The following is a 24,177-nucleotide window of genomic DNA, read 5'->3' on the forward strand; positions in this document are numbered from 1 at the left end:
AAGGGCTGTCCAAGGAACACCAGGGCCCTCCATCCTGCTGTGCCTCTGCATGCTGTCCTGGCAGTTTTATTGTCTCTCCTCCCAGGGCTGTGAGCTTCCTGATCAGAGGCGTCAGGTCTGACTTTTCCAAACACTCACGCTGGGAGCCTAGCCAACTGCAGGGGGCTTGCTCAGCTACTCAGACTCTCATCCCAAGTGGCAGTGACTATGTAGCTCTGGGATTCTCTGAGAGCCAGACATTCAGTCATGAGCTGTGCCCGGGGCTTTGCACTCAGATTTCAGCCAAATATTTACTGTGTTGAACTTGCTGTATGCACAGGAGAGAGGTTGTCCTGGAATAGTGACCAAGAGCCGTCTCCAGATTCAATCTGGAATCTAATGATGGTTCAATATTCACCAGCACAGGGGGTTCCAGCATGAAAACTCTTTGACTGAGGTTGATCAATACCCCCTGAGCCATGGGGGAGAGCAACAGTGTCTTTTCCACAGAGGCATTCGGAGGTTTCAAGGAGAGATATTATGTCACTGGTACTGTGCCTGCTGCGTGGCAAACACTCTTTTCCTTCTTCCCTTCCTTTCCTTCTTTCTTATTCTGAGACAAGGTCTTACTCGGTAGTCCATGCTGTCTCAGACTCATGGTCCTCCTGTCTTGGCCACCTGTGTGCTGGGATTACAGATGTGAGCTGCTATGCCCCTTTGTGTGCATACACTTACAAATGTGAGTGCTGACGTTGTGTGTGTGTGTGTGTGTGTGTGTGTGTGTAGGTGTGGGGTCCAGAGATTGATGCTGGGTGTCTTCATCAGTTGCTCTAGACATTGTTTTCTGAGACAAGGCCTCTTGTTGGACCTGAGACTCATCAGCTCAGTCAGGTTGTCTTGCCAGTGAGCTCCAGGGTCCTCTGGTCTCTTCTACCCCTAGCACTGGGGTTTCGTACACAGACCTTTGCGCCCAGCTGGGTGCTGGGATCCAAACTCATGCCTGACTGATCCATCTCCTTATTCCCCATCCCACCCCAGTCACGTATTTGAAAATGAAGGCCCACTTGCACTGGAGATCATTACACTTGACAGATATGACCTGGGCATGTGGTTTGCCAGTTTAATCTTATGAATGTGTACTGCTTATCTTTAAAGTCCCTAGCCCTGGTTTCTGCTCTTACACTGTAGGAATGGTGGATCACAGGACTGGCACACAGGATGATCATGGGGCAGAGAGACAGGCAGTGTGAGGGTGGAGGCCGTCAGGTGGCAGCAAGCAGGACAGCTTGTTGTTGTGAATGGAGTTGTGAAGGGAGCTGTGATAGTCTGTACCAAGGATGGGGATAGCCAGACCTTCCGAGGACCTTCGATCCTGAGCCCTGAGTGCAGTCTGCCAAGGAATTCTGCGTTCCTCCTCATTCTCCCCACTTCTTACCTTCTCTTCCATGTCTGTCTTAGTCACGAGCACCTCTTCAGCAAAGCCCACCTCCCTCTCTCGTTTGATTCCCCGGCCATCCTTATCAAAGACCTTCCAGGTGAACAGGCAGCCATCCTCACCAACTGTCAGCAGGAACTGGTCGTCAAAGGTGAGCAGCATCTGTGGAGGCAAGGAGCATGGAGCATGGAGCATGGAGCATGGAGCATGGAGCATGGAGGAGAAGCAGCTTTCTGCGGCCGGCGTGCATAGCCAGGGCGGGGCTGGCTACTGGACAGGTCTCTGTCCGCGCCACCCTGCACACCTCACTGTGTCTATGGGCTTGTGTGCTCTCTACCAGGAGACTCAGACAGAAGCACCCTGGTGCAACAACAAATGTCCTTGCTCCAGTACGAGGGAGTCAGGGTTTGGGGGAGAGAAAAATCTCCAGCTCATTCAAAAACAAAGGAAGGAAGTGCGAAGCTCCTCTGGCACCTACCACACATTCAGGGATGATTTCCTGGTGCACCACATGGAGATGGGGAGAATTAATTGGGCCTGTGCTCTTCTTGCCTCTGCATGTCATGCAGGACCCTGCTTCAGTGTGGTTCTCACTATACTAATGGAATAAAAGTACTCATGTGTAACCATGAATCTATTGTTGTGACTTCACGACGCTTTTGTCTCTTCCCACCTGGAATTTGTCCCTTATTGTCCCTAATTGAGTTTGGGAGCAGAGCGCATCCTTACATTGCTTCAGTGAATTTGATTTTAATGATCTTATTTTCTGGGGCTTTGGGTTTCTGGCGCTGCTGCTGCTGCTGCTGCTGCTGCTGCTGCTGCTGCTGCTGCTGCTGCTGCTGTTGCTGCCGCCCGCCGCCTACAAGAGTCTTTGAAGGCTGAGCTGGCTTCCTGACTCCCTGGAGACTGATCTGCATTTCTTTTAACTCCCAATTTCCTGCTGGGCTTGTCGACTACTAAGACTCAGGCACAGCCAGGCAGCAAGGAAGGGTGGAGGTGAACAAGAGGGGAGCTACTTCAACTGTTCATCTGCACTCTAGAGAGCAGCAGCCATGCTCTCTGCCGCTGAGCCATTTCTCCAGTCCCTAAGATGCATCCATTTGAGGGACATGCAATCATATAGAAAAATTCTGACGGTAATGTTAAATTTTTAAAAAGCAGGATGCAAAAGAGTGACCATGTAGTATGATCTTTATGTCATACATGCAATGTATACGAGGGAGGATGGGGTTAGCGTCTGAATGATGCTGCTGTTATGAAGACCTGACTTCTAACATAAATACACACTGCTTCCATTATTAAAAACCATCTTACCACAAAACTGAGTAGATCTGGAGGAAAGACAGGACTATTTTGTGGCACTTTACTTTCAACTCAACATCCAGGCTCAGTACAGAAATGCATCATATTGAGACATTCTTTTCTAATGAGTACAGTGACCTACAGGTAAGTGTGATGCTTTGAATGAGAATGGCCCATAGGCTCATAGATTTGGACACTTGGACTCCAGCTGGTGGAACTGTTTGGGGAGGATTAGGAAGTGTGGCTTTGCTGGAGGAGGTGTGGTCACTGGGAGCTGGTTCTGAGGAAGGCTCATACAATTCCCAGTGTTCACTTACTGCCTTGTGCTTGTGGACCAATGTGTGAGTCTCAGCTGTCCCTTCATTGGCTGTCATGGACTCTGACCCTCTAAAATGGCAAGCCAAATTAAACACTTCTGTTTATAAGTTGCCTTGGCTGTGGTATTTTATCACAGCAGTAGAAAAGTAACTAAGACAGTAAGCCAATATAGAACTCAAGACATTATTAATTTTTTTTTCATGTCATCCCATCTCAAATAAAGGAGATATACATTTCCCCAGGGTCTGTTTTTCAGGGGTCTGTGTAACACCTCCCCCACCCCCACACAAATAGTTTTTGCTTTTCCATTGGCTCTCACTTATTGACATCTGTTTTCATGCTAGAGAATGGTTTTTTTTTTTTTTTTTTTTTTTTTTTGGTTTTTTGAGACAGGGTTTCTCTGTATAGCCTTGGCTGTCCTGGAACTCACTCTGTAGACCAGGCTGGCCTTGAACTCAGAAATCTGCCTGCCTCTGCCTCTGAAGTGCTGGGATTAAAGGTGTGCACCACCACGCCCAGCTAGAGAATGCTTTTCATTCACTTCTTGTTACAGCAAAACACAAACTGAAAATTTACTGTTGTAACCATTTCTTGGTATACAGTTTGTGATTGACACATCTGTGAAGCTCTGAGGCCATCACCTCCATCTGGCCTTTTTTTTTTTTTTGTCTTACAAAACGGACAACTCTTCTTCTTTGCTCCATCCAGAGAATAGAATGACTACCATCTTCTATCATTTTTGACTAGTCTTAAGGATCTTCTTTTAAAAATGTGAATTAAGGTCCTATTGGTCAGTTTAGGTGAGTCACAGGTGGATATTATCTTAATCTGCTGTTCCACACACTCAAATCTTTGACAGTGGGCAACAGTGGAGTGTGGAAAGAACCCAAAGGCCTCAGAAGTGGACAAAGCTCTGGGGACCAGAACTAATGTCCTAGGAATAAATTCACACTGGAAAAGGTGCCACCAAGCAGTGGGGATCCTGCAGACACCAGATCCCTGTCCACACTGGCTCTAGGCTGGGAAGCCAATGACCATATCTTATAAACTTCATGGTTCATAAAAACTGAAGAAGCCCCAGAAAGGACCACAAGTCTGTCTCACAGAGGAACTCTAACCTTTGAGCCCATTTTCACTACTGTTCAGCATCTGGTGAGGGTGGAGGGCACTGTGTTGCTTGTTTGGGTTAGTTTTATTTAGTTCAGTGTTCTTGAAACCCATCCATGTTGTAGCACAGGGCAGAATTCCCTTCCCTTTCAAGACTCCATTGTATGTGTGGAACACGTTTCTTTATCCACACATCTGCCTCTGGACACAGGCTGCTTTCTTTTTATAATTTTTTTTTAAGATTTATTTATTTATTGTATGTAAGTACACTGTAGCTGTTTTCAGACACTCCAGAAGAGGGCATCAGATTTTGTTACGGGTGGTTGTGAGCCACCATGTGGTTGCTGGGATTTGAACTCAGGACCTTCAGAAGAGCAGTCGGCGCTCTTAACCACTGAGCCATCTCGCCAGCCCACAGGCTGCTTTCTTAAGTTAGCACTTTTCCTCTTTCTTCCATTCTGACTTGAACTGTTTAGCTATTAGACATAGACATCACAGGAAGAGGGTGTAGGACTATTTGCAAGAGCATTCCTATATTATTATTCCCAGGGGTAGTCTTTATACCCATAATCTCAGGGAGAGGTTGTGTGTGGTTTGAACGTTTAGCTCATAGGAACTGCCACCATTAGAAGTTTTGGCTTTGTTGGAGGAAGTGTGTCACTTTGGAGGTGGGCTTTGAGGTTATATATATGATCAAACTCTGCCCAGTGTAGAATCCAGTCTCCTCTGGGCTGCCTTTGGATCAAGATGTAGAACTCTCAGCTCCTCCAGCACCATTTCTGTCTGCATGCTGCCATGCTTCCCCTAATGATGATAATGGACTGAACCTCTGAACCTGAAAGCCAGCTCCCATTCAATGTCTGCCTTTATAAGAGTTGCCTTGGTCATGGTGTCTCTTTACAGTGATGGAAACCCTAACCAAGACAGATGGGCTCTAGTCTCTTGGGGTGTGACTTCCCTTTGTCTGAGAGCAGTGGGCATCTGAGGGTCATTAGTAGGTAGACCTCACTGCAGCTGGGAATTCTGATGGTGACCTAGCTGGGGCATCTACAGCACCCACCCAAGGTGTCATTTTGTGACAAATGATCATTAGGTGTGACTCTGGTTACTTCCTAGGGAAAATTCCCAGGAATTTCATCATGGGTATGACTAGCCAGCAGGTGCCCAGCGACTGGGTGATAGATAGACAAATAGAGAGAATGAATGAGAAGGAGCAAGCAACACAGAAACTGCTGGGGTAGGCAGGCTTGTGAGGCAGAGCCTGGGCTGGGACCTGGTAGGGAGGCACAGCTCACCTTCATGACAGGGCCAGCATGAGCCTGGTACTCATTGTATTCTTTCTGCAAAGACAGCGGGTACTTCATGGCACGGATAGTCCCCACGGAAGTGCCCACAAATATCATGCGCCCAGAATGTGAGATGGTGATGGACGTGTAGATGACGTCAAATGCTGGTATCTCTCGGAGGATCTGGAACACAGGTACGTCTGTTCAGTGGGAGGGGCTGAACAGTGTCTCCAGTGTCCCAGTGACATCTTTGAGGTAGAATTCTATTCATTTTTTTCTCTTCCTTATAGTATTTGGTATAGTAGCCGCATGTGAAAGGCCTAAACTAAATAAATACATGTTGTTTTCTCCTCCCCCTCCCCTCCCCTCCCCTCCCCTCCCCTCCCCTCCCCATCCTCCTCCTCCCCTCCCTCCTTCTACTCTTTCTCCCCCTCCTCCTACTCTTTCTCCTCCTCCTCCCCTTTGCCCCCTCCCTTCCTATTCATCACCATTGTGCTGCTGAGAATGAAACTCAGGCCTCACACATGCTCTATAGGCTCTCCTATCACTGAGCCCACTTCAGAGTTCCTAATTTCCATTTCAATTTACTTATTCATTCATTTATTTATGTTTGAAACACTGTGTAGCTTTAGGTAGTCTGAAACTTACTTGGTAGACCAGGCTTGTCTCACAGAGACCCGCCTGCCTCTGCCTCCCAAGTGCTGGGATTAAATGTATGTGCAAACACTGCCCATCTAGAGTTCTCAAATCTTATGGGTGCGTGTGCGTGTGCGTGTGCGTGTGCGTGTGTGTGTGTGTGTGTGTGTGTGTGTACTTACACCATCATGAATACATGGAGGCCAGCAGGACATCAGGCACCCTATTCTATCAATCTCTGTGGCCAGCAAGGCCCCATGGTCCTTTTCTATTTATCCTGCCCCCATCTGCCCAGCCCTGGGGTTACAGGTACATGTAGCCACATCTAGGTTCTCAGATCACAACTCAAGCCCTCATGCTTGCACAACCAGCGCTCCCACCCCTCCACCTCCACCCCACTGTCCCTTCAACTTTGGCTTCTTGACTAATAACGGTTGTGGGTGTTAGGAACAAAACGAATGGAATGGCCGGAAATTCTCCTATGGCACCATATGCAAACATTGTCTGAGGTGGTTTGAATAAAAATGACCCCTGATAGGTCTCTAGAGAGTGACATTATTAGGAGGTGTGGCCTTGTTAGAGTAGGTGTGACTTTGTTGGAGGAAGTGGTGGGCTTTTGAGGGCTCAGAAGCTCAAGTCTAACTAGTAGCACGCTATCTTTTTTTCCTGCTGCCTGTGGATCCAGATGTAGAACTCTCAGCTGCCTCTCCCGCATCTTGTCCGCTTGCATGCCGCCATGACTCCCGCCACGATGATAATGAACTAAACCTCTGACTTGTAAGCCCTCCCCAATTAAGTGTTTTCTTTTATAAGAGTTGCCTTGGTCATAGAGTCTCTTCACAGCAAGAAAACCCAAACTAAGTCCCTGTCTTATATCCTTTACCTGTTGTAACTCACCTGCTCATGCCAAAACCCCCAAGGAAGTGACAGTTATATTTGACAGGCAATAGAAGAGGAGCCACTGAAGCCAGAAGTAACTTGCCTCTGCTCCTAGGTGTGGTCAGTGGTGGTGTCTTAACTGTTCCTCAGGGTGCCAACAAGATGGTGATTGTAAATGTATCCAGGAAGCAGTGTTTATTAACATCTAACCTATGCTCTCAGGACGCTTGTCCGCTCCTCTCCTCATGGCTGTGCTCACTCACTCACCCACTCACCTGGCCACACATTTGTTAAGGTGTATGTGTGGGGGGAAGGGGAGGGTGGAGTCAGCCAATGGGGATGTCAGGGAGAGGGAACATGGCCCTGACCTGAGGGAACTAAATTGCCTAAAAAGTAGGTTCTGGCCACTTGGGGTCCAAAGGAGGGATGGATGCCCTGTGTTAACTAGGCTGTGTTCCAAACCCCTCAGGTTTATTTGCTGCTCTGGTAGCCATGAGCCTCCTCCCGCACCCAAGGTGCTAGTCCATGACAGAAGCCAAGAAAACCCAAGAAGCCAGAGATCAGCAGCCGTCCATGGGCTGGAGAAGAGCATCAGCCACATTTGTCTAAAGGGTCCTCACTGAGCTCTGCCCTCTGCCCTTATGTCCAGGAGTCAAATGTGGTAATATAAAAATCTGCAGGGGAGAGGTTTTGAAAGGACACAGGGGCAAGCCTGGGCGATGGATGGCAGGGGCTTTATCTCAGCAGAGTGCAGAACAAGGGTTAAGAGTACGGTTTCATTTAAAATTACATTTTTAATTAAATTTTTGTTTATGCATGAGCAAAATGGTGTGTCCGTGTGTATGTGTGTATCTGTATATCGGAGGACAAACCTGTGGGAAATGGCTCCCTCCTTCCACCATGTGGACCCCTGGGGGCCACCTCAAGTGAGACTTGGTGGCATGTGTCTTTACTGGTCAAGCCATCTTGGTGGCCCAAGGCTTGCTGATCCTCTCTCTCTCTCTCTCTCTCTCTCTCTCTCTCTCTGTGTGTGTAGGGGGGCATGGGGAGTAGTAGACATCAAGATGGAAAGGACAAGGGACCCCACAGTTTGATCCATTCAGGGGCATCAAAGAGTAGTGAGCTGGCATGACACAGTAGAGAACCCAGCAGGTGCTGTCCCTCTCCCACGCATGCTTCCCTTCAGAAGCCCAGGAGCCTGTCTTCTGTAGCACTGAGGAGCAGCCAGAGTGAGGGAGGATGGACTCACCAAAGAATCTGAAATCTCCTTGAGAGTCTGGTCTGATCCGACAGCAAAGATAACTTTGGCATCAGGGGAGGTGGTGACCGAGTTGTAGCTACAGGACTTAAGCACACACTCCGTCTCTCTCTTCCCTGTGGACAGATTCCATTCATACACAGCACCATCTGTTCCAGCAGAAACCAGTTTGCTGTCATCTAAGTTCCACACGAGTGAACGGATCTGCAAGGGGTGCAGGCATACCTGGGTGAGCAGAGTATACAGGCATGTACACGCACAAGCGCGCACACACACATCAACACACAAGCACACCAACTTGGGGAGGAGACAAACTCAGGGGCTCTAATACACTATAGCAGACTACACTAATAGACTCTTCTGATAGGGGCCTGTCTGTAAGCATAAAATGCAGCTTCCTGGACACATTAACATGCTGATCCTCAGGAGCAAATAAATCCACCTTGCTGCTAGACATCTGTGTCATCTTTCTCTGACCAGGAGAAATCTAGCCAGAAGGATCTACCTCTTTCTGCATTCCCTGTTCTAGGATTACAACGTGAGACATCATGGTAAGATTTGTTCTGGGCCCAAACTCAGGTCCTTATGCTAGTATGGCAAATATGTGACTGACTTGAACCATCTCCTTAGGTCTTTGACAAACCTTCCTAAGAACATTTGCAAGATTTGTTTAAGATTTATTTATCTTTTTTTTTTTTTTTTTAAAGATTTATTTATTTATTATATGTAAGTACACTGTAGCTGTCTTCAGACACACCAGAAGAGGGCGTCAGATCTTGTTACAGATGGTTGTGAGCCACCATGTGGTTGCTGGGATTTGAACTCCTGACCTTCAGGAGAGCAGTCGGGTGCTCTTACCCACTGAGCCATCTCACCAGCCCAAGATTTATTTATCTTATGTGAACGCATGGTTTGGCAGAGGTTGCAAGAATCTGCAGAGATCAGAAGAGGGTCTGATCCCCTGGACCTAGAGTTGGAATTACGGATGAAAGTGACCAAAAGAACCACTTAAGGGCTGGGGGACAACTCAGTTGGTAACGAGCTCACTTTGTTAGCATGAGGACCTGGATTCGATTCACAGAACTTACATTTAAAAAACCAACCAACCAACCAACCAACCAACCAACCAACAAACAAACAACAAAACCCAGCTGGGCATAATGGTGCACACTTGTGGCCTCAGCAACAGGAAGGCAGAGACACTCGGATCCTTGGTGCTTGCTGGCTAACCTAGCTTAACCTACTAGGTGAGTTCCAGGCTTGTCAGACTCAAATCAAGTAACCAAACTGACAAGTAAAACATGCACGCACATGAGCGCCAAAGTCCCCAGAAATTTGTCTGAAGGGCACAGGTTAACGGAGAAACACTCATACAAGGAGGTCTTCCCAATCTCCGTGAGAAGAGCTTGTGGCAGCTGTGCCCCCGAAAAGCCACTGCTGTGTATTCTGGGCAGCAGCTGTCAAGGTGACATGTCATCTCTCCTGGCATTCCTTGTCTTCGGCTAGCTCCAGTCAGTAGCCCACACCTTTAATCCCAGCACCCCAGACACAGAGGAAGGCAGATCTTGGTGAGTTTGGGGCCAGACTGGTCTACGCATAGCAAGTTTCAGGCTAGCCAAGGATACACAGTGAGACCCCCGTCTCAAAACCAACCAACCACCCAGCCACCACAATGCACTATAGGGTGTGTAATGAAAAGAAAATACAGAGCTGGTGAGTTTGACTTATGCCATGAAAATGAAATATAGGCCCAGTGAGATAGCTTAGGGGATGAATGTCCTTGCTCTCAACTCTGATAACCCGAGTTTGATCCCAGGGACCAGCATGATAGAAGAAGAGAATTGGTCTCGTCAGATCTATACCCTCATGTCACACGCAAACGCACACCTAACAAAAAGTTAATCAAAATAAATGAAATACATATAATACAATAAAGAATAGGAATGAACAGGCCAATGCGTAACATTTCGCTGGAGCTCAGTCTGGGAATTCTTGAGGTCCAAGCATGTTCGTATTTAGCCTGTTAATACAGTGGATTGCCTTGGTTGGTTTTCCAACGTCAAACCTGCCTTGCATTCCTACGATCAACCTCACTGGGGTACAGTCTGTGACTGTATGTTGCCAGCCTGAGATTTCTGCTGGCTTGAGATTTCTTGGCCTGTGTCCATGGAGGGTATAGATCTGCAGTTTCATTTCTTCTTTTGGGCTATTTCGTAGGATTTTTGGGTTAGGGTAATATTGGCCTTGAAAATGATTTAATATATGTTACGTTTCTGATGTAGGGAAGTAATTGCATGGAATTGGCCTTTCATTCCCTTTCAATGCATGGACACATCCGCTCCCATCTTTCTGAATCTCTCTGCATTAGAAGCCACAAGCTCACAGCATTACCTCTAATTCCAGTCGAACACAGGTTCATCCCATGCTTTCGTCTCTCTCCATACTTTGTAGACCTGGCTCCTATTAGCTTTAACATTTGCGTCCCTGTTTTTCTATAGTTAGCCAATCTCCTGACCCAATGGCTCCTGTTGGTGACAGTGGCTATCCCCTCTCAAATCAATGTCTTCAGCCATCTTTACTCTGCCTTCACCTCTAAAAAGATATACTTCATTTGTTTAATGCTACTATAGGAAAACCCAGTGACCTCATTTCCAATAATACTCTTAAATGCATGTACTGCTTTGATACTGGATCCAAACACTGTCTGGATTCTGTGCCTCCCCAGTCATGCTGTCAGCAGTAGTTTTATTGCCATTTGTTCCATTTTTCTTGTGTTACTGCACTGGTCAGCACTCAGCAAAAGGCTACCAAGGAAAACACAGTGTAAAACATGTAGAAGATCTACAGGGTTCTATGCATTGGGGGCCCTGTAAACTGTCAGTTCACCTGTGTGCCGCCTGACACCTATGTTCCATCCCCACAAACGCTTCATTACCTCTGACAAGTCCTGTGATCGATCTGTGGGGTTTGCCTTTTCACATGTAATGGTCATGGCCATCAGCTCTGTCTGCGTTCGTAACTTCTGACCACTTCCCCAGGACCAAGCCTTTTCGAGCATCCCAGCCTAAATTAAGCCCACCTCTTCAGCAGACTGCAAGCTTTTCTTTCACTGGACCAGTTGAAATTTGTCTTTGCAGGCGTTTGGTGGGCCCTGTGGCTAGCACAGTGCCCCTTGGCCACAGGCCACGGACTTACCTTCCCTGTGTGGCCTTTCAAAATATTGATGTTCTCCAGGCTCGTGGTGGTGAAGATGTGAATCACATTTCCGTTGACTGCAGCAAACAGGTGACCTCCATTGCTAAAGGAGCACTACGGGGAGGGAGGGGCAAGCAAGAAGAGAGCATCTGAGTGAAGGCCACTCTTCCAGGAGAGTTCAGGCAGGAGTCGAGGTGGGATCGGGAAGAGCTGTTTCCAGACACCACCAAGAAAGAAATCTTAGCTTGATACTGTCTATCACAGAACCTCATGGTGTCTGCAGACACTGATTCAGGCTAGGAAGGTGATGCTTCTCTAAGCCATCTGAGGGAAATCTGATGGGCCGCAACTGCATCTCACTGTAGGCTCGGTTTCTCCAGCTCCTCACAATCCCTGTTACCTTCCCAGTTAGGACTCCAATCTTGGAATTGCTTTTTCTTCTTTAGTCTCTATTAAGATGCCCAGACCTATCACAGATGGAATCCCACAGAGCCCTAGGTCCAGTGAAATGGTTTTGGTGGATGTAGAAAAGCATGCACAGGGGCTGGAGAGATGGATCAGTGGTTAGAGCACTGGCTGCTCTTGCAGAGGACCTGGGATTGATTCCCAGCAACCACATGGCAGCTTGCAACCACCTGTAACTCCAGCACCAGGGGATCTGACACCCTCACACAGACACGAATGCAGGCAAAACACCAGTGTACATAAAATAAAAATAAATAAATTTTAAAAAGAAGAATGAATGAATAAACAAATAAATAAAATCATGGGCAGAACCATGCACTGAGTGAGTCTGGTGACAGATGCACTGGCTGATGTTTTAAGTCACCAGGGCCCCAGAAGACAGACTTAGGTCTCACAGTCTTTACCTCTTTGCACCCTCTGACAGAATATTCTTTGAAAGGACGGATGTCATCAATGAGCAGATTCATAAGGCGCAGTTTGTCAGCAAACCCTACCACAATGTAGTGTCCAGAGGGGTGAAGGCTCACTGTGTAGGCCTCTTCTTGGTATTCCTTATATAGCTCCAGTGTGCTGTGAGAAAGGCCAGTTAATGAGTTATGAGCTGAGCCCCCTCGCCCCCTCAAATCCCCCATTTTTCTTGCTTTTGTTTATCTGAGTTTTATTATATGTGATTACTGTTTTCTGGATTCTGGTTAAAGATAACGGTGGGCACTGAGTACAGCCAACAGGGAAAGTGGTCGAAACGTCAGCTAGTGATGAACGCACAGCCCTGATGAGAGTCCTAAGGACTCTCTCTACAGAAAGTATCTCCCAGGAGCCCCTTCTACACACAAGAGTAAAGAAGTATATAGGTCCAGTCTGAGTTCGGAGATCCTCATGGAAGCTTTACCAGAAGAATATAACCGATGGGGAGCCAAGGGTGGCTGGGGCAGTGATGTGGGAAAAGAGGAGGAGCCAAAGGTCTAGAGAGATCCCTGCAGCAGGCAGAACTGGGGAAAGGAAGGCTCAGGAGGGCCCGAGGGACAAAGACATTAACACAAGGTGAGCTATTGTGGGGGTGTCCGCCTCTGTGTTTCTAGGGTCTAGCATAGCGTCTGGTAGATAACAAGCATTTAATAAACCAGAAAGTAATTTTTTAGCCCATGCAAAACTGAGAGGCTGCTGGCTAATCTGGTTTTTCAGTAAAAGGCTTTTCCAGCTGAAAGCGTCTAGGTCATTCGATTGTAAACCTAATTAAAACACTTTGCCTAAACAGACTTAAGCGGCCGACTTTCCATACGCATGATAGCAGTGGAGTCTTTTTCTCCTTACTTTGATTCGTAATTCCAGATGCGGACGGAGCGATCCAGAGAGCAGGTGGCAATGAGGGGTTTTCGGATGCAGGTATCGAGACCAGTGATGGATGCTGAGTGCAATGGGTACAGCAGGTACTCGAAGTGGGCAGCCTCTCCCTGGGGAAACCACACAGAGTGAGATCCGGCAGGGTCAGGGAAAGGCCAACTGTGTCCTTCAGCACGCTTTAGTACCTGGGACCCTTTATTAGCCTGTGTATACAGAACTCACGCTAAGGCAAACTGTTTCAATGTTACACATGGTTTTCCTGATGCGGTGTGATTTCAAAATTATTGGTGAGGCCGCGGAACCTGTGGGAGAACCGATTACACCCCGTGTTTTTCTTAAGCCAGTCTAACCTCTAACCGCAGTCTAAGTACTTAATCGTGTACACACAGGTAAGCGCAGCTCTCACCGTTCTGCTCGCAGACAGTGGAGAACCGTGCAGAAATCCGCAGTGGTCAAAGTGCAGAGAACAGCTGACCATGGCGTGCCCACCCTCGGCTGATACATCTACAATACCACTCCCACACCCAAAACTTAGGGACCATTCCAGAGAAGGGGGTGGAAAGATTGTAAGAGCCAGAGGACCTGGATGTGTGACAGGAAAGAGGATACAGGGGACAGATCTGGGAGGAAAAATGATCTGGGAGGTGAATATGATTAAGATTTGTTGTATAAAATCTTTAACAATAACTACAATATTATATATAATATAATCTATCTATCTATCTATCTATCTATCTATCTATCTATCTATCTATCTATCTAATTTTAGGGGTTGGAGAGATGGCTCAGTGGTTACAATCACTGGCTGCTCTCCCAGAGGACCGGGGTTTGTGTCCTAGCACTCACGTGGTATCTTATAAAGGTCTGTAACTTCAATTCCAGGGACTCTAATGCTCTCTTCTGGTCTCCTAAAGTAACACACACACACACACACACACACACACACACACACACACACACATGCTATACAGACACATGTGCAGGCAAAACTTACCCATACACAAAAACAAATAAATAATAAATAAACAAAATTTTAAAACTGTATTGTTTTAATAGTAACACAAGTCTATCATCCTAGGTTTTGACCAATCCTCCTCTGTGGGACCATTTATGTGGCTTCTGACTCTTTTACTTGAAAATAAACACTACAGATCGAATGTCCTTACATATAAGTCTTTGTTTATCTCTCATTACTTCCTTGGGGTAAGTTTCTGGATGTGAATTCTGGATAAATGCTCTGAATTTTTTTTTTTTTTTTTTTTGGTTTTTCAAGACAGGGTTTCTCTGTGTAGCCCTGGCTGTCCTGGAACTCACTTTGTAGACCAGGCTGGTCTCGAACTCAGAAATCCGCCTGCCTCTGCCTCCCGAGTGCGCCACCACGCCCGGTGCTCTGAATGTTTTTTAAGTGCACTAATAAACAATGCCAAATTTCTGTCCATGTGAGAGCCATCAACATGAGCAGTGGGTGGGTAGGTGGGGTCTTTTGGGTGTTACACATGTCCATCATCTGAGGCATTTTATTTAGTGACAGAGGAGAGCGATAGTTGGGAAGCTGACAGAGGTGAGCTCGTGCTAGGTTTGTTCTGAAGCCAAGACAAAAGCTGAGATGAGGACTCCTACGTTTATGTCCACCCACCTCCTGCTTTCCTGTCTAAGACAGACACTGCACACCAATTACTCCTTTGTCCCCAATATGTCTGGCAACAGTGTTTCTCCTAACGCTTACTAGTAGTTGTGGAATGTCAGGGAGCCAGTCTAGCAAGCTCACTGGTCTCCCTCAGAATCCATGGCCAGGAACCTGTATGGCCTGCTGATGTCCTGGAGTGCATTTTCTTCCTGAATGTCCATGATACCCGACTCATACATAAATGTATTTTCCTTTTCCAAACCTCACAATCTGGATGTGACACTTTCTCCTGTGTGTAGACCTTTTGGGATGTGAAGCCTTCCTAATGGAAGTTGGTAGGAGTGTTGGTAGGAATACCCGCCTTGCTTCTTGTATTTTGCTCAGCTTCCTGACCCAAAGAGATGTGATGTGAGCAGGCAGCCTCAGCATCAAGCCTTCTCCTCCACAATAAACTGTACCATCCAACTGTGAGCCCAAACAACTCCTTCCTCACCTAATTTGCTTCCTATCAGGTATGTGGTCACACTGGCAAGCAACTAAAATACAGATGCCAGCCCAACGACACCAGTAATAGCAGTAAATGGGAGTGGCCGGTGAGCAAGACCCAGGCTAGGAGCATGCTCAGTGGTGGAGCATGTGTGAAGACCTGGGTCCAGTCCCTACCAGCTTCAAACCTAAACAGATGTAAAAGTCCTGATCTCGAGCTTTGTATGGGAAGTTGTGGAGAGCCTTGCCGTGAGCAATCGCCATTATAAGATGGCGCTGGCTTCCACTGCGCCTAACTAGTAAACAAGTCTTATGCGCAAGTGCAAGAGTGAATTCATGCCTAGTCACTGCCCATCTCAGGGCGTAGTAATGGGGTGATGGGTGAGCAACTAATCAGGTGCTGTCTCGCCACATCAGGTGCTGAAACGTCACGCTGCGGGCTATATAAGTAGCGCCATTTTCTGGGTTAGGGGTCTTCCTGAGAAGTAAGCAATAAAAGCTTTGCCGTAGAAGGATCCGGTTGTCCAAGTGAATTCTTGCCGGCGAGATACTAGCTCGAGCGAGAGGAAGTATATTTTAGAATGAAAGCGCAAAGGTATTGGAAAGGATTTAAAAAGATGAATCATGCAAACAGAAACCACGGGAATGCTGGACTCACCACAGTAATATCAGACAAAATAGATTTCAAAACAGAATACCAGTAGGCACAGCGCTGCATCTTATGACGATGAAAGGGTCAATCCATCAGGGAGGTGGCATGTTATAAACACATGCGTGTTTAACAGCACAGCACCAAGGCATGATGTAAAAAAACTTCCCTGGGGGTGGGGGTGGCAGAGGGGGCAGGCGACAGGTACTTCAACTCCAAGAGCTGAAGATTTCAACAGCCTACTTCCCATACAGGTTAAGACAAACAGAAGGTAACAAGAAGTTGAAGACGTGAACATCGACAGATAGGCAGTCAGACAGACATACATCAGTTGAACATCCAACCCAGAAATAGCAGATTGATTAAGACTCCAGAAACAAACCCAGGTGCCGACGGAGTTTGCCCAAGGTGTTAAGACTTTAAGACCATCTAAACAGAGGCAGAATAGTCCTTTGACAAACAGTGCCAGTTTAATTGCACATCTACATGTGCAAGGATACAGCTTAGTCCTGTTTTAGGGTTTCTATTGCTGTGAGGAGATGCCACGACACAGAAACTCTTGTAAAGGAAAAGAACTTAATTGGGGCTGCCTTAGTTCAGAAGTTTACACTGACCTCATGACAGGAAGCTGGGCAGCATGCAGGCAGACACGGGGCTGGAGAGGTAGCTGAGCAGTCTACATCTGGATCGGCAGGCAGCAGGAAGAACGAGTGACACTGGGCCTGGCTTCTGGAAACCCAAGCCCACCCACAGTGACTCACTTCCTCCAATAAGGCCACACATACTCCACCAAGGCCACACCTCCTGATATAGTGCCATTCTCTGTGAGCCTTTGGGGGCCATTTTTATTTGAGCCACCCCAGGTCCCACACTCCATGTCACACACACAAACTCAAAATGGATCAGAAGAATTAAATCTAAGAGCTAATACTATAAAACTCTTAAGCACAGGGTTAAATTTTCATTGCCCGAAGCTGTGGTGATGGATCCTTAAACATATGCTAATAAGGACAACGTCTAGAAGAGAAGTAGAGCAGTTGGACTTCATCAGAATAGGAGCTCTTAGGAACTACCACGAAAGTGAGAGGATTCTAGATATGATGGTGCACACCAAAAACTTGGTGCACTTGGGAGGCTGAGGCATGGGTCCACAGTCATGTCTATGATGCACAACTTGTAGAGTCCAATAGTAAAAAGACAGCACAGGATTAAGAGATATATTGGATATAGATAGATCTGACTGGAATTTCTTCCAAGAAGATGGACAGATGGGGAAAAAGCACCTGAAGAGATGCTGGTATGATGGCCATCAGGGAAATATAAATTGAAACCATGATGGTGAGATACCACTGTGCAACTTCTGAGATGGCTGTAATCAAAAAGTCAGATCATCACAAGTGTCCGTAAGGATAAAGAGAAGCCTGAACCCTCACAATACCGCCTCTTGGAACTTAACCACTTTCTCAAATGCCCAACATGGAGTTACCAAGTGTGGTGGTTTGAAAGAAAATGGTCTCCATAGGCCTACTGGGAATGGCACTATTAGGGGGTGTGTCCTTGGAGTGAGTGGGTGTAGCCTTGTTGGAGGAGGTGTATGACTAAGGGGTGGGTTTTGAGGGCTCAGAAATTCAAATCAGTTCCCTTCCTGCTGTCTGTGGATCAAGATGTAGAACTCTCAGCTCCTTCTCCAGCACCATGTCTGCTGTACACTGCCATGCTTCCTGCCATGTTGATAATGGACTAAACCTCTGAACTGTAAGCCAGACCCTGTGAAATTCTTTCCTTTACTAGAGTTGCGGTATCTCTTCACAGCAATAAAACCCTAATGAAGACATCAGGTAACCCAGCATTTCCACTATTAGGAAGAGAGATAAAAATCTATGCCCAAACAAAAACTGGTATTGAAATGTTCACAGCAATTATATTCATAAAATAAAAAAAATAGAGATAACTTGAATGACCCAAATTGATTTACAGATAAACAAAATGTGGTATATTAGAACAATATACTGGAATATTATTTGGCCATGGAAAGGTTATGAAGTACTGATACATGCTAGAGAGTAGATGAGCCTTTATGATAGCTTGCTATATCAAAGAAGCCAGTCATCAAAGTCCACATATATAAAGTACCCAGAAAAAGCAAATCTATAATCTATGAAATAGATTATCATTTGCTTAGGATTGAGGTGGGAGGGAGCATGAGGGAATGACAGTTAAAAGGTATGAGTTATTTTCCCTATGAGGTGATGACTATATTCCATAATTATCTGCAGTGCTGGGTTTTCAACTCTGAATAACAAGGCTGCTTACTGTAAACCACTGGGCTGGAGGTGTAGCTCAGTTGGTAGAGTGCGTGCCTAGCCTGCACATGAATCCCTAACATGGTATGAATGGGGAAAGGCGATGAGGGAGAAGCATGAGGGTCGGAAGTTCAAGGTCATTCTTAGCTATTAGGGCTACATAAATCCCTGTCTCAATAGCAATGATTCCCCTACACCCCCTTCCCCAGTATGACTTAAAAAGATATGTTAAAATCCCTGACTGACTTTATATGTTTGAATCCATGCTGCCAGGGGGCACAGGTCTGAAACATCTCTTATTGATGAAGTGTGCAGCGAATAGTGAGAGCTTTGTTAAGTTGCCTGGAGTGTTTTATGGTGGTCTCCTTTGCAATTCCAAAACAAGCCAAAAGGGCAACCACAGAGATTTTTGTATCTCCACCTTTGGGGCGTGAACAGGGATGGTAGTAGATTCCGTTCCCTGAGACACCACTCCTGGTGCGATATGTGGGATTTGGATTTAGTAGGCAACGTCAAGGTGGCACTTCCACTCCACCCCCAACCCCCTCGACTGCTTCCGTGCGCTCAGCTTTTCCGTTTGCTTGTATGAATAGGGCGCATGAATTGTACCAAGCTTTGCATGGACTTCAATGCACGTGGTGAGCAGCCCCTCGGATGGGCCTCCCAGCGTGGACTGGAAGGGGGCTGATGCCCCTGGGGGAGGCTTACCTTGCTGATCTCCGTCAGGGACATGGTGATGGAGTAGAGCTGGTTCTTGTTGGTGCTGGCGATCAGGGTTTCTTCTGATGGGCTGAAGCACAGGCACAGGACATCCTGCTTGTCTGACTGACTTGGGTCATTGCTTTGTTGGTCTGTGGGGATCTGCCCAAGGCACAAAAGCATCAGTCATTCTCAGTCAGGGTCCCACATGGTTGGTCAGCATGTCCCTGGCTACAGGGGTCCCAGGAGTACTCTTAGCTCAGACTCCTGACCGCATCTGGCTCGTGTCGGGAGAAGGGAGGGCTGGACTTTTTCTGCTTCTGCTGGTTTTAAAGAGTGTGCTCATTTTTGCAGCAACTAGCATCTGAAGGGTTAGACAACTGCATGTGTGGGAATGCGTGGGCCAGGCAGCCTGGGGCGAGACTGTAACAAGCATGCTCGTTTAAACACATTCTGGCCACTCGTGGGAAGCCCAGGGCATGGGCTCTTTTGGCACCCAGCACATCTGTGTGTACTTGAGGGTATTGGTGGCCCCTCTACAAATGGGAGAAAGGGTTATTGCCACTAGCAGGCTTGGAGAGGAGCTATTGTTCCCAATGAGACATAATAAAGTTACATTTCCTTCCCCTTTCTGTTAGCTTCTGTTAGCGACCTAAGATGCGGATGGGCTGTCCTGCACACACCATTTCTGCATACTTGCCGTCTGCTTTGGCCTCGGGTTCTTAGAGCACTGGTTCTCAACCTGTGGGTCTCGCCCTTCTCAATGGGGTTGCATGTCGGATATTTACATCACCATTCACAACAGTAGCAGATTTAACAGCTATGAAGTAGCAATGGAATAATTCTATGGCTGAGGGGCCGGGGGTCACCACAACATGAGGAACTGTATTAAAGGGTCGCAGCATTAGGGAGGCTGAGAATCGTTCTTTAGAGTCTGGTTCTCCCTGTGTCACTGTCTGACAAATGTTCAGAAAGATGGAGGGTCCTGCTTGTCCCCAAAGCCAGAGCCTCTGCCCAGTCACGCCTCCTTGGTGTTTCTATACTTGGGGAGTCCCTGGGGCCTGGGACACTGGGTTCTTGTGCAAGGCTTCCTATGCTTGGAGTCCTAGCTGTATACACATACGGACCCTTCTTCACACGGCCCACAAGCAAGTCTGCCAGCGAGCCTTTCCTGAGCGTCCTGGGGTAAGGAGACAAGGAGCTCCGAAATGTACCAGTAGCCCCCAGAAGACCTGTCTTGTCACACTTATCACACTGTGCAAAGCAGAATGGGCGCTTTGGGCTGAGGAGCCTGTACACGCTGTTCCACAGATACGCCCCAGTGTGTGCACACGGGCCCGGAGTGTAGCAGGCACGCAGTGAATCGACGGATGCAGTAAAGGATGAGTCCCGGCTCTCCTAATGCAGGAAGTTTCTGCAGAGAACAGGGTCACAGCTGACTCCACTGTCTCAGCCACCAAGCACGGGACCTGTCCCCATGGTAAGTGCACAACAGATGGGTGTTAAACGAGTAATGAAGTGAATGAAGATGGACTCTTCAGCCTTCTTTATTCTCCTTCTCGTTTCCCCTTCACCCTTTCCCCTCCCCTTCTCCTCTCCCCTTCCTTTCTTTCTTTGTATGCTTGGAGGTCTGTGAATATAAATGAGCGTGTTTGTGTGCACAGCAATGTGTTCATTTGTAGGACGGGCAGAGGTTGGCCCCGGGTCCTCCTCTGTTGCTCTCTACTGTGGTTTTTGAGGTTGAGTCTCTCACTGGACCCAGAGCTCACTTTGGCTAGACTGCCTGGCCTCCCTCCGCTCAGGAGTCAGCTGTCTCTGGCCCCTCCCTCAGCTGGGGGTTACAGGTGCACACCACTGTACCTGCCTTTGGTACAGTGCCTTTGGTGCTGGGGATCTTACCTCAGGTCCTCCTTCCCAAAGAGCAAGAGCTTTGTCTACTGAGCCACCTCTCTGGCCCCCAACTTTCTCTCTCTCTTTTTCATTTCTTAGTGATTCTCCCCTGACATAGGGGTTTCAGTGAAAGCAGTGGTAGTGTCGTGTCTACAGCTGGAACACTAGCTATCCGGGGCAGTGGGAGTAAGGTGCCGGGGACTAGACAGCAGTCAGGGGATGCTAGACACTGATTCTCCTGCCAGTGCCCCAGTCCACGCTTCCAGCTGCTCTTCTCTGCTCTGGCTTCTGATCCAGTGCCACCTTCCCTGGAGAGACAGTCCCCAGTCCCCCTGGTGGTTCTGGAGCAGAGCCCCTCTAGCCTCGGGACCTCTTCCTGGCTGTCCTGTCTGCATGCTGATTGACATCTGTCATCCTTTCCGTTTTTTTGCCTCTCTCGCTTGCTGTGTCCTGAGCTGTGGCTCTTTACTGTGTTGACTTCCCCGTTGTGCGCCCAACCCCCAAAGCCCAGCCTGCCAGGCTCTGTCAACATTTGATACATACCTGTTAAATAAAGAAACAAGCCAACAGACAAGGGCAAAATAAACGCCCACTGCATCGGGTTTCTCCCCACACCCATTGCTCTTCTCCAGGTTCCTTATTCCTGGCCTCCTTCCCTGGTGTCCCACTCCAGAGCCCCGGCATCATCTCTGGGTGTTCCCCGAGAACAATTCTTTACCCAGAATTAGTCTTCCCATAGACATCCTGTCTTCCCCTAGCCCCTGACACCCACTGCTCTGATCTTAGGCCTCACTACCTTTGGACTGCATTCACCAAAAATCTCTCCACCCATTCCTGGTTCCAGCCATGTGGCCAGCCAGCCATTGCCATTCTTTGAGCGCTGAGCACCGAGTGGTTTGTGACGGGATCTACACAGTCTCCAGTCTCATCTCTTCCAACTTCACCTCTCATGGGGGGAGGGGGCTATCATGTTATGTTACAGAGAAACACAGCTTTGCCAGGTACAACAGCTCATCTCAGCCAGTAAGTCACAGATTCACGTCTGATACTATGTATCCTGGGGAGAGCAATTTTTCTTAAACATAACTCCTTTCCACCCCAAATCCTTGTGGACCACCTAAGTATGTTCCAGACCAGAATTTGTTACCCTGGTCACAGTGTCCCTCTTTTCCTTTTAAATGTCATGTGGCCCCTCTGTACTGGGCAGCAGGGTGTGCTTTAAACACACCACTGCCTCCCCTGGGCTGCCGTGGTGCCTCTGTTTAAGCCTGGAGTTCCTGGGTTATACCCTCTTGTCAAGTATCATTCGTTTCCTTAGATCCCTTAAGAACAGCATTAAACACCAAGGAGCCACCTGGGTTCCTTTCCAAGCTGCTGTTTTCCATCTGTTTCCAGGGCAGGGACAGTCTCTGGGACCCTGATGTTTGGAGAAATAACTTGTTCCTTGTCTAAAACCAGGTGCGTGCTGGCCAAGGCCAGCAATGGCTGGAGCCAGGGTCTCAGGAAACTGTATCTTTCTGGGTCCTGAGAACTTGATCTTTCCCCCTTGAAGGGTTGTGGTTTCTCAGTCCCAAGGCCACTGAATGCTTGGTCTGTAATGCACTTGAGACATCCCGTGTTCCCCTTGTGCAACTTTGCTTGACTAGCTTCCTGCTGACTTCCCCTCACTGTATGATCGTTTTTTGTTGACCCTGTCCCCTTTCTCCCTGTAAGCTGTATATAAGATGCTGTATATCTTAATAAACTTGCTTACATGAGCCATCTTACATGATCCCAAACTTTCCTGTCCTTTTTCTCACCTCCTGGTTCTCCCCCTCAGGCCCCTGTCATTGAAGAACAACCTGCTGGTCCAGGTAATTTCTGTATCATTTGTTCCATAAATGTGTGCTGGGAGGTTTGGTTAATATCACGGTTACAATAACGGAAGGGTTTGGGGGCACCAGGTTTGGGGAGGGAGGTGACTTGGCCACGTGTCCCTGCAGGACTCATCCAGATTGTGCTACTCTGAAATCCCAATCCAGTGTACAGGCTACTACATCGTTGAGGGCCGGGCTCTCTGTCTCTGCTTCTGCCCAGTCCTTGCTGGTGAAATGCTCTGTCAGAGCTATGCAGAGCATTGGCTCCTAAGGACCCCTTCCCCCTCCTGCTCCTCTTACCCGGATTTCCCTGCTTTCCCGGTAAAAGTCCTTCTCTTCCACTTTCTCAAACAGCAGCACTCTTCCAGGCCCCGCAGAGCAGGCAAATCCCTTTGAATAGGCTGCGATGGCAAACACCTGGGGCATGGCCTGTTGTTGGGTGTTAGTGGTTATATCCATCCTTTCAACGGAGGAGACCGGGGAGCTGAGTGGGGGAAACTCTATCAGGCTGGAAAAGGAAAGAAAACATGTTTTAGGAGACAGTTCTAAGGAGAAGAAATTAGTTCTGCAGAGAGGGGGAGGGGGAGGGGGAGGGGGAGGAAGAGGGAGAGGGGGAGGGAGAGACACACACAAAATTAATTCCAGGACATGGGAAGTTGAGGCAGGTGGATCACTGTGAGTCCAAGGCCAGCCTGGTCTAGTTAGTGAGTTCTAGCACAGTAGGCCAGCCACATCTTGAGATCCTGTCTTCTCAGGGGTGGGCTGGGGGATGTCTTTGGCTGAGAGCAATGCTACCCACTGATCTCCTTTCCTGCAGCCAAATGCTGCTTGGAACTCTACTCGGAGCACAGTGGGAATGCTCGCTAGACCCAGGGTGGTGATTCTTGCTTTGTTGAGAAATAAGTTGTTCAGAAGATAAAACTTACGAGGATCACACAGTCTTAGCTGAGCTGGTATTTGAACCCAGGCTTCTCTTTTCATTCATTCACTTAATAAATATTTATACCTGTTCATAAATTTTGATTTAGAGGTATAATGTCTCTTTGAAACGGCAGTAAATGAGGTCAGCGGGAAGTTTCAAGTCTTGAGCTCCTGTCCTATTGTTAAGAGACAATTAAGCATGCCACAAAGAACCGGCCACAGGTATCACAGGCTTTCTGAGGACAGGAACTGTCTTAGGTGATCAGAGACTGAGTGCTCTTAGCCAGGCCCTTTCAGGGCAAACAGGAATCGGTATGTGTCTGGGTGATGGGGCAGGGGACGGACAGAGGGAACTGTACTTGGCTGAACCCACTAGCAAGAGAATGCATTGGCCAGGAAAGGGACTCAGAGGTGAGAGCTGTTGGCCCTCTTCAGGAGAGGAGAGAAGCAGGGCTGCTTGCCCGGAGCTAAGGGGCCTTTGTGCTGGGAGGCCTGGACCCACCGAAATACTGTGCATAGAAAAGATGTAGACATGTGTCCTCACC

At 47.8% G+C, this 24,177-nt stretch overlaps 1 protein-coding gene across 3 annotated transcripts in view; it reads right to left on the reverse strand.

The window, feature by feature from the left end:
• The window catches only part of Cfap57 (cilia and flagella associated protein 57), a 66,270-nt gene that overhangs the window by 33,012 nt on the left and 9,081 nt on the right, over window positions 1–24,177 (reverse strand). For 2 of the 3 annotated variants that reach the window (XR_003955005.1, NM_026789.5), the window contains exons 5-12: window positions 23,012–23,219; window positions 18,975–19,127; window positions 13,172–13,311; window positions 12,265–12,430; window positions 11,396–11,509; window positions 8,192–8,404; window positions 5,437–5,610; window positions 1,415–1,576 (exon numbers count right to left, since the gene is read on the reverse strand). Coding sequence is in view for 2 of the 3 variants with exons in the window: in NM_026789.5 (NP_081065.2) it covers window positions 1,415–1,576; window positions 5,437–5,610; window positions 8,192–8,404; window positions 11,396–11,509; window positions 12,265–12,430; window positions 13,172–13,311; window positions 18,975–19,127; window positions 23,012–23,219 (1,330 nt within the window). In the remaining variant the exon portion in view is untranslated. The remainder of the gene's footprint in view (window positions 1–1,414; window positions 1,577–5,436; window positions 5,611–8,191; window positions 8,405–11,395; window positions 11,510–12,264; window positions 12,431–13,171; window positions 13,312–18,974; window positions 19,128–23,011; window positions 23,220–24,177) is intronic. The other variant, XM_006503371.3, reaches the window with a different exon arrangement.

The sequence above is a fragment of the Mus musculus genome, chromosome 4 (assembly GCF_000001635.26).
Source record: "Mus musculus strain C57BL/6J chromosome 4, GRCm38.p6 C57BL/6J".
Taxonomy (NCBI): Eukaryota; Metazoa; Chordata; class Mammalia; order Rodentia; family Muridae; genus Mus; species Mus musculus.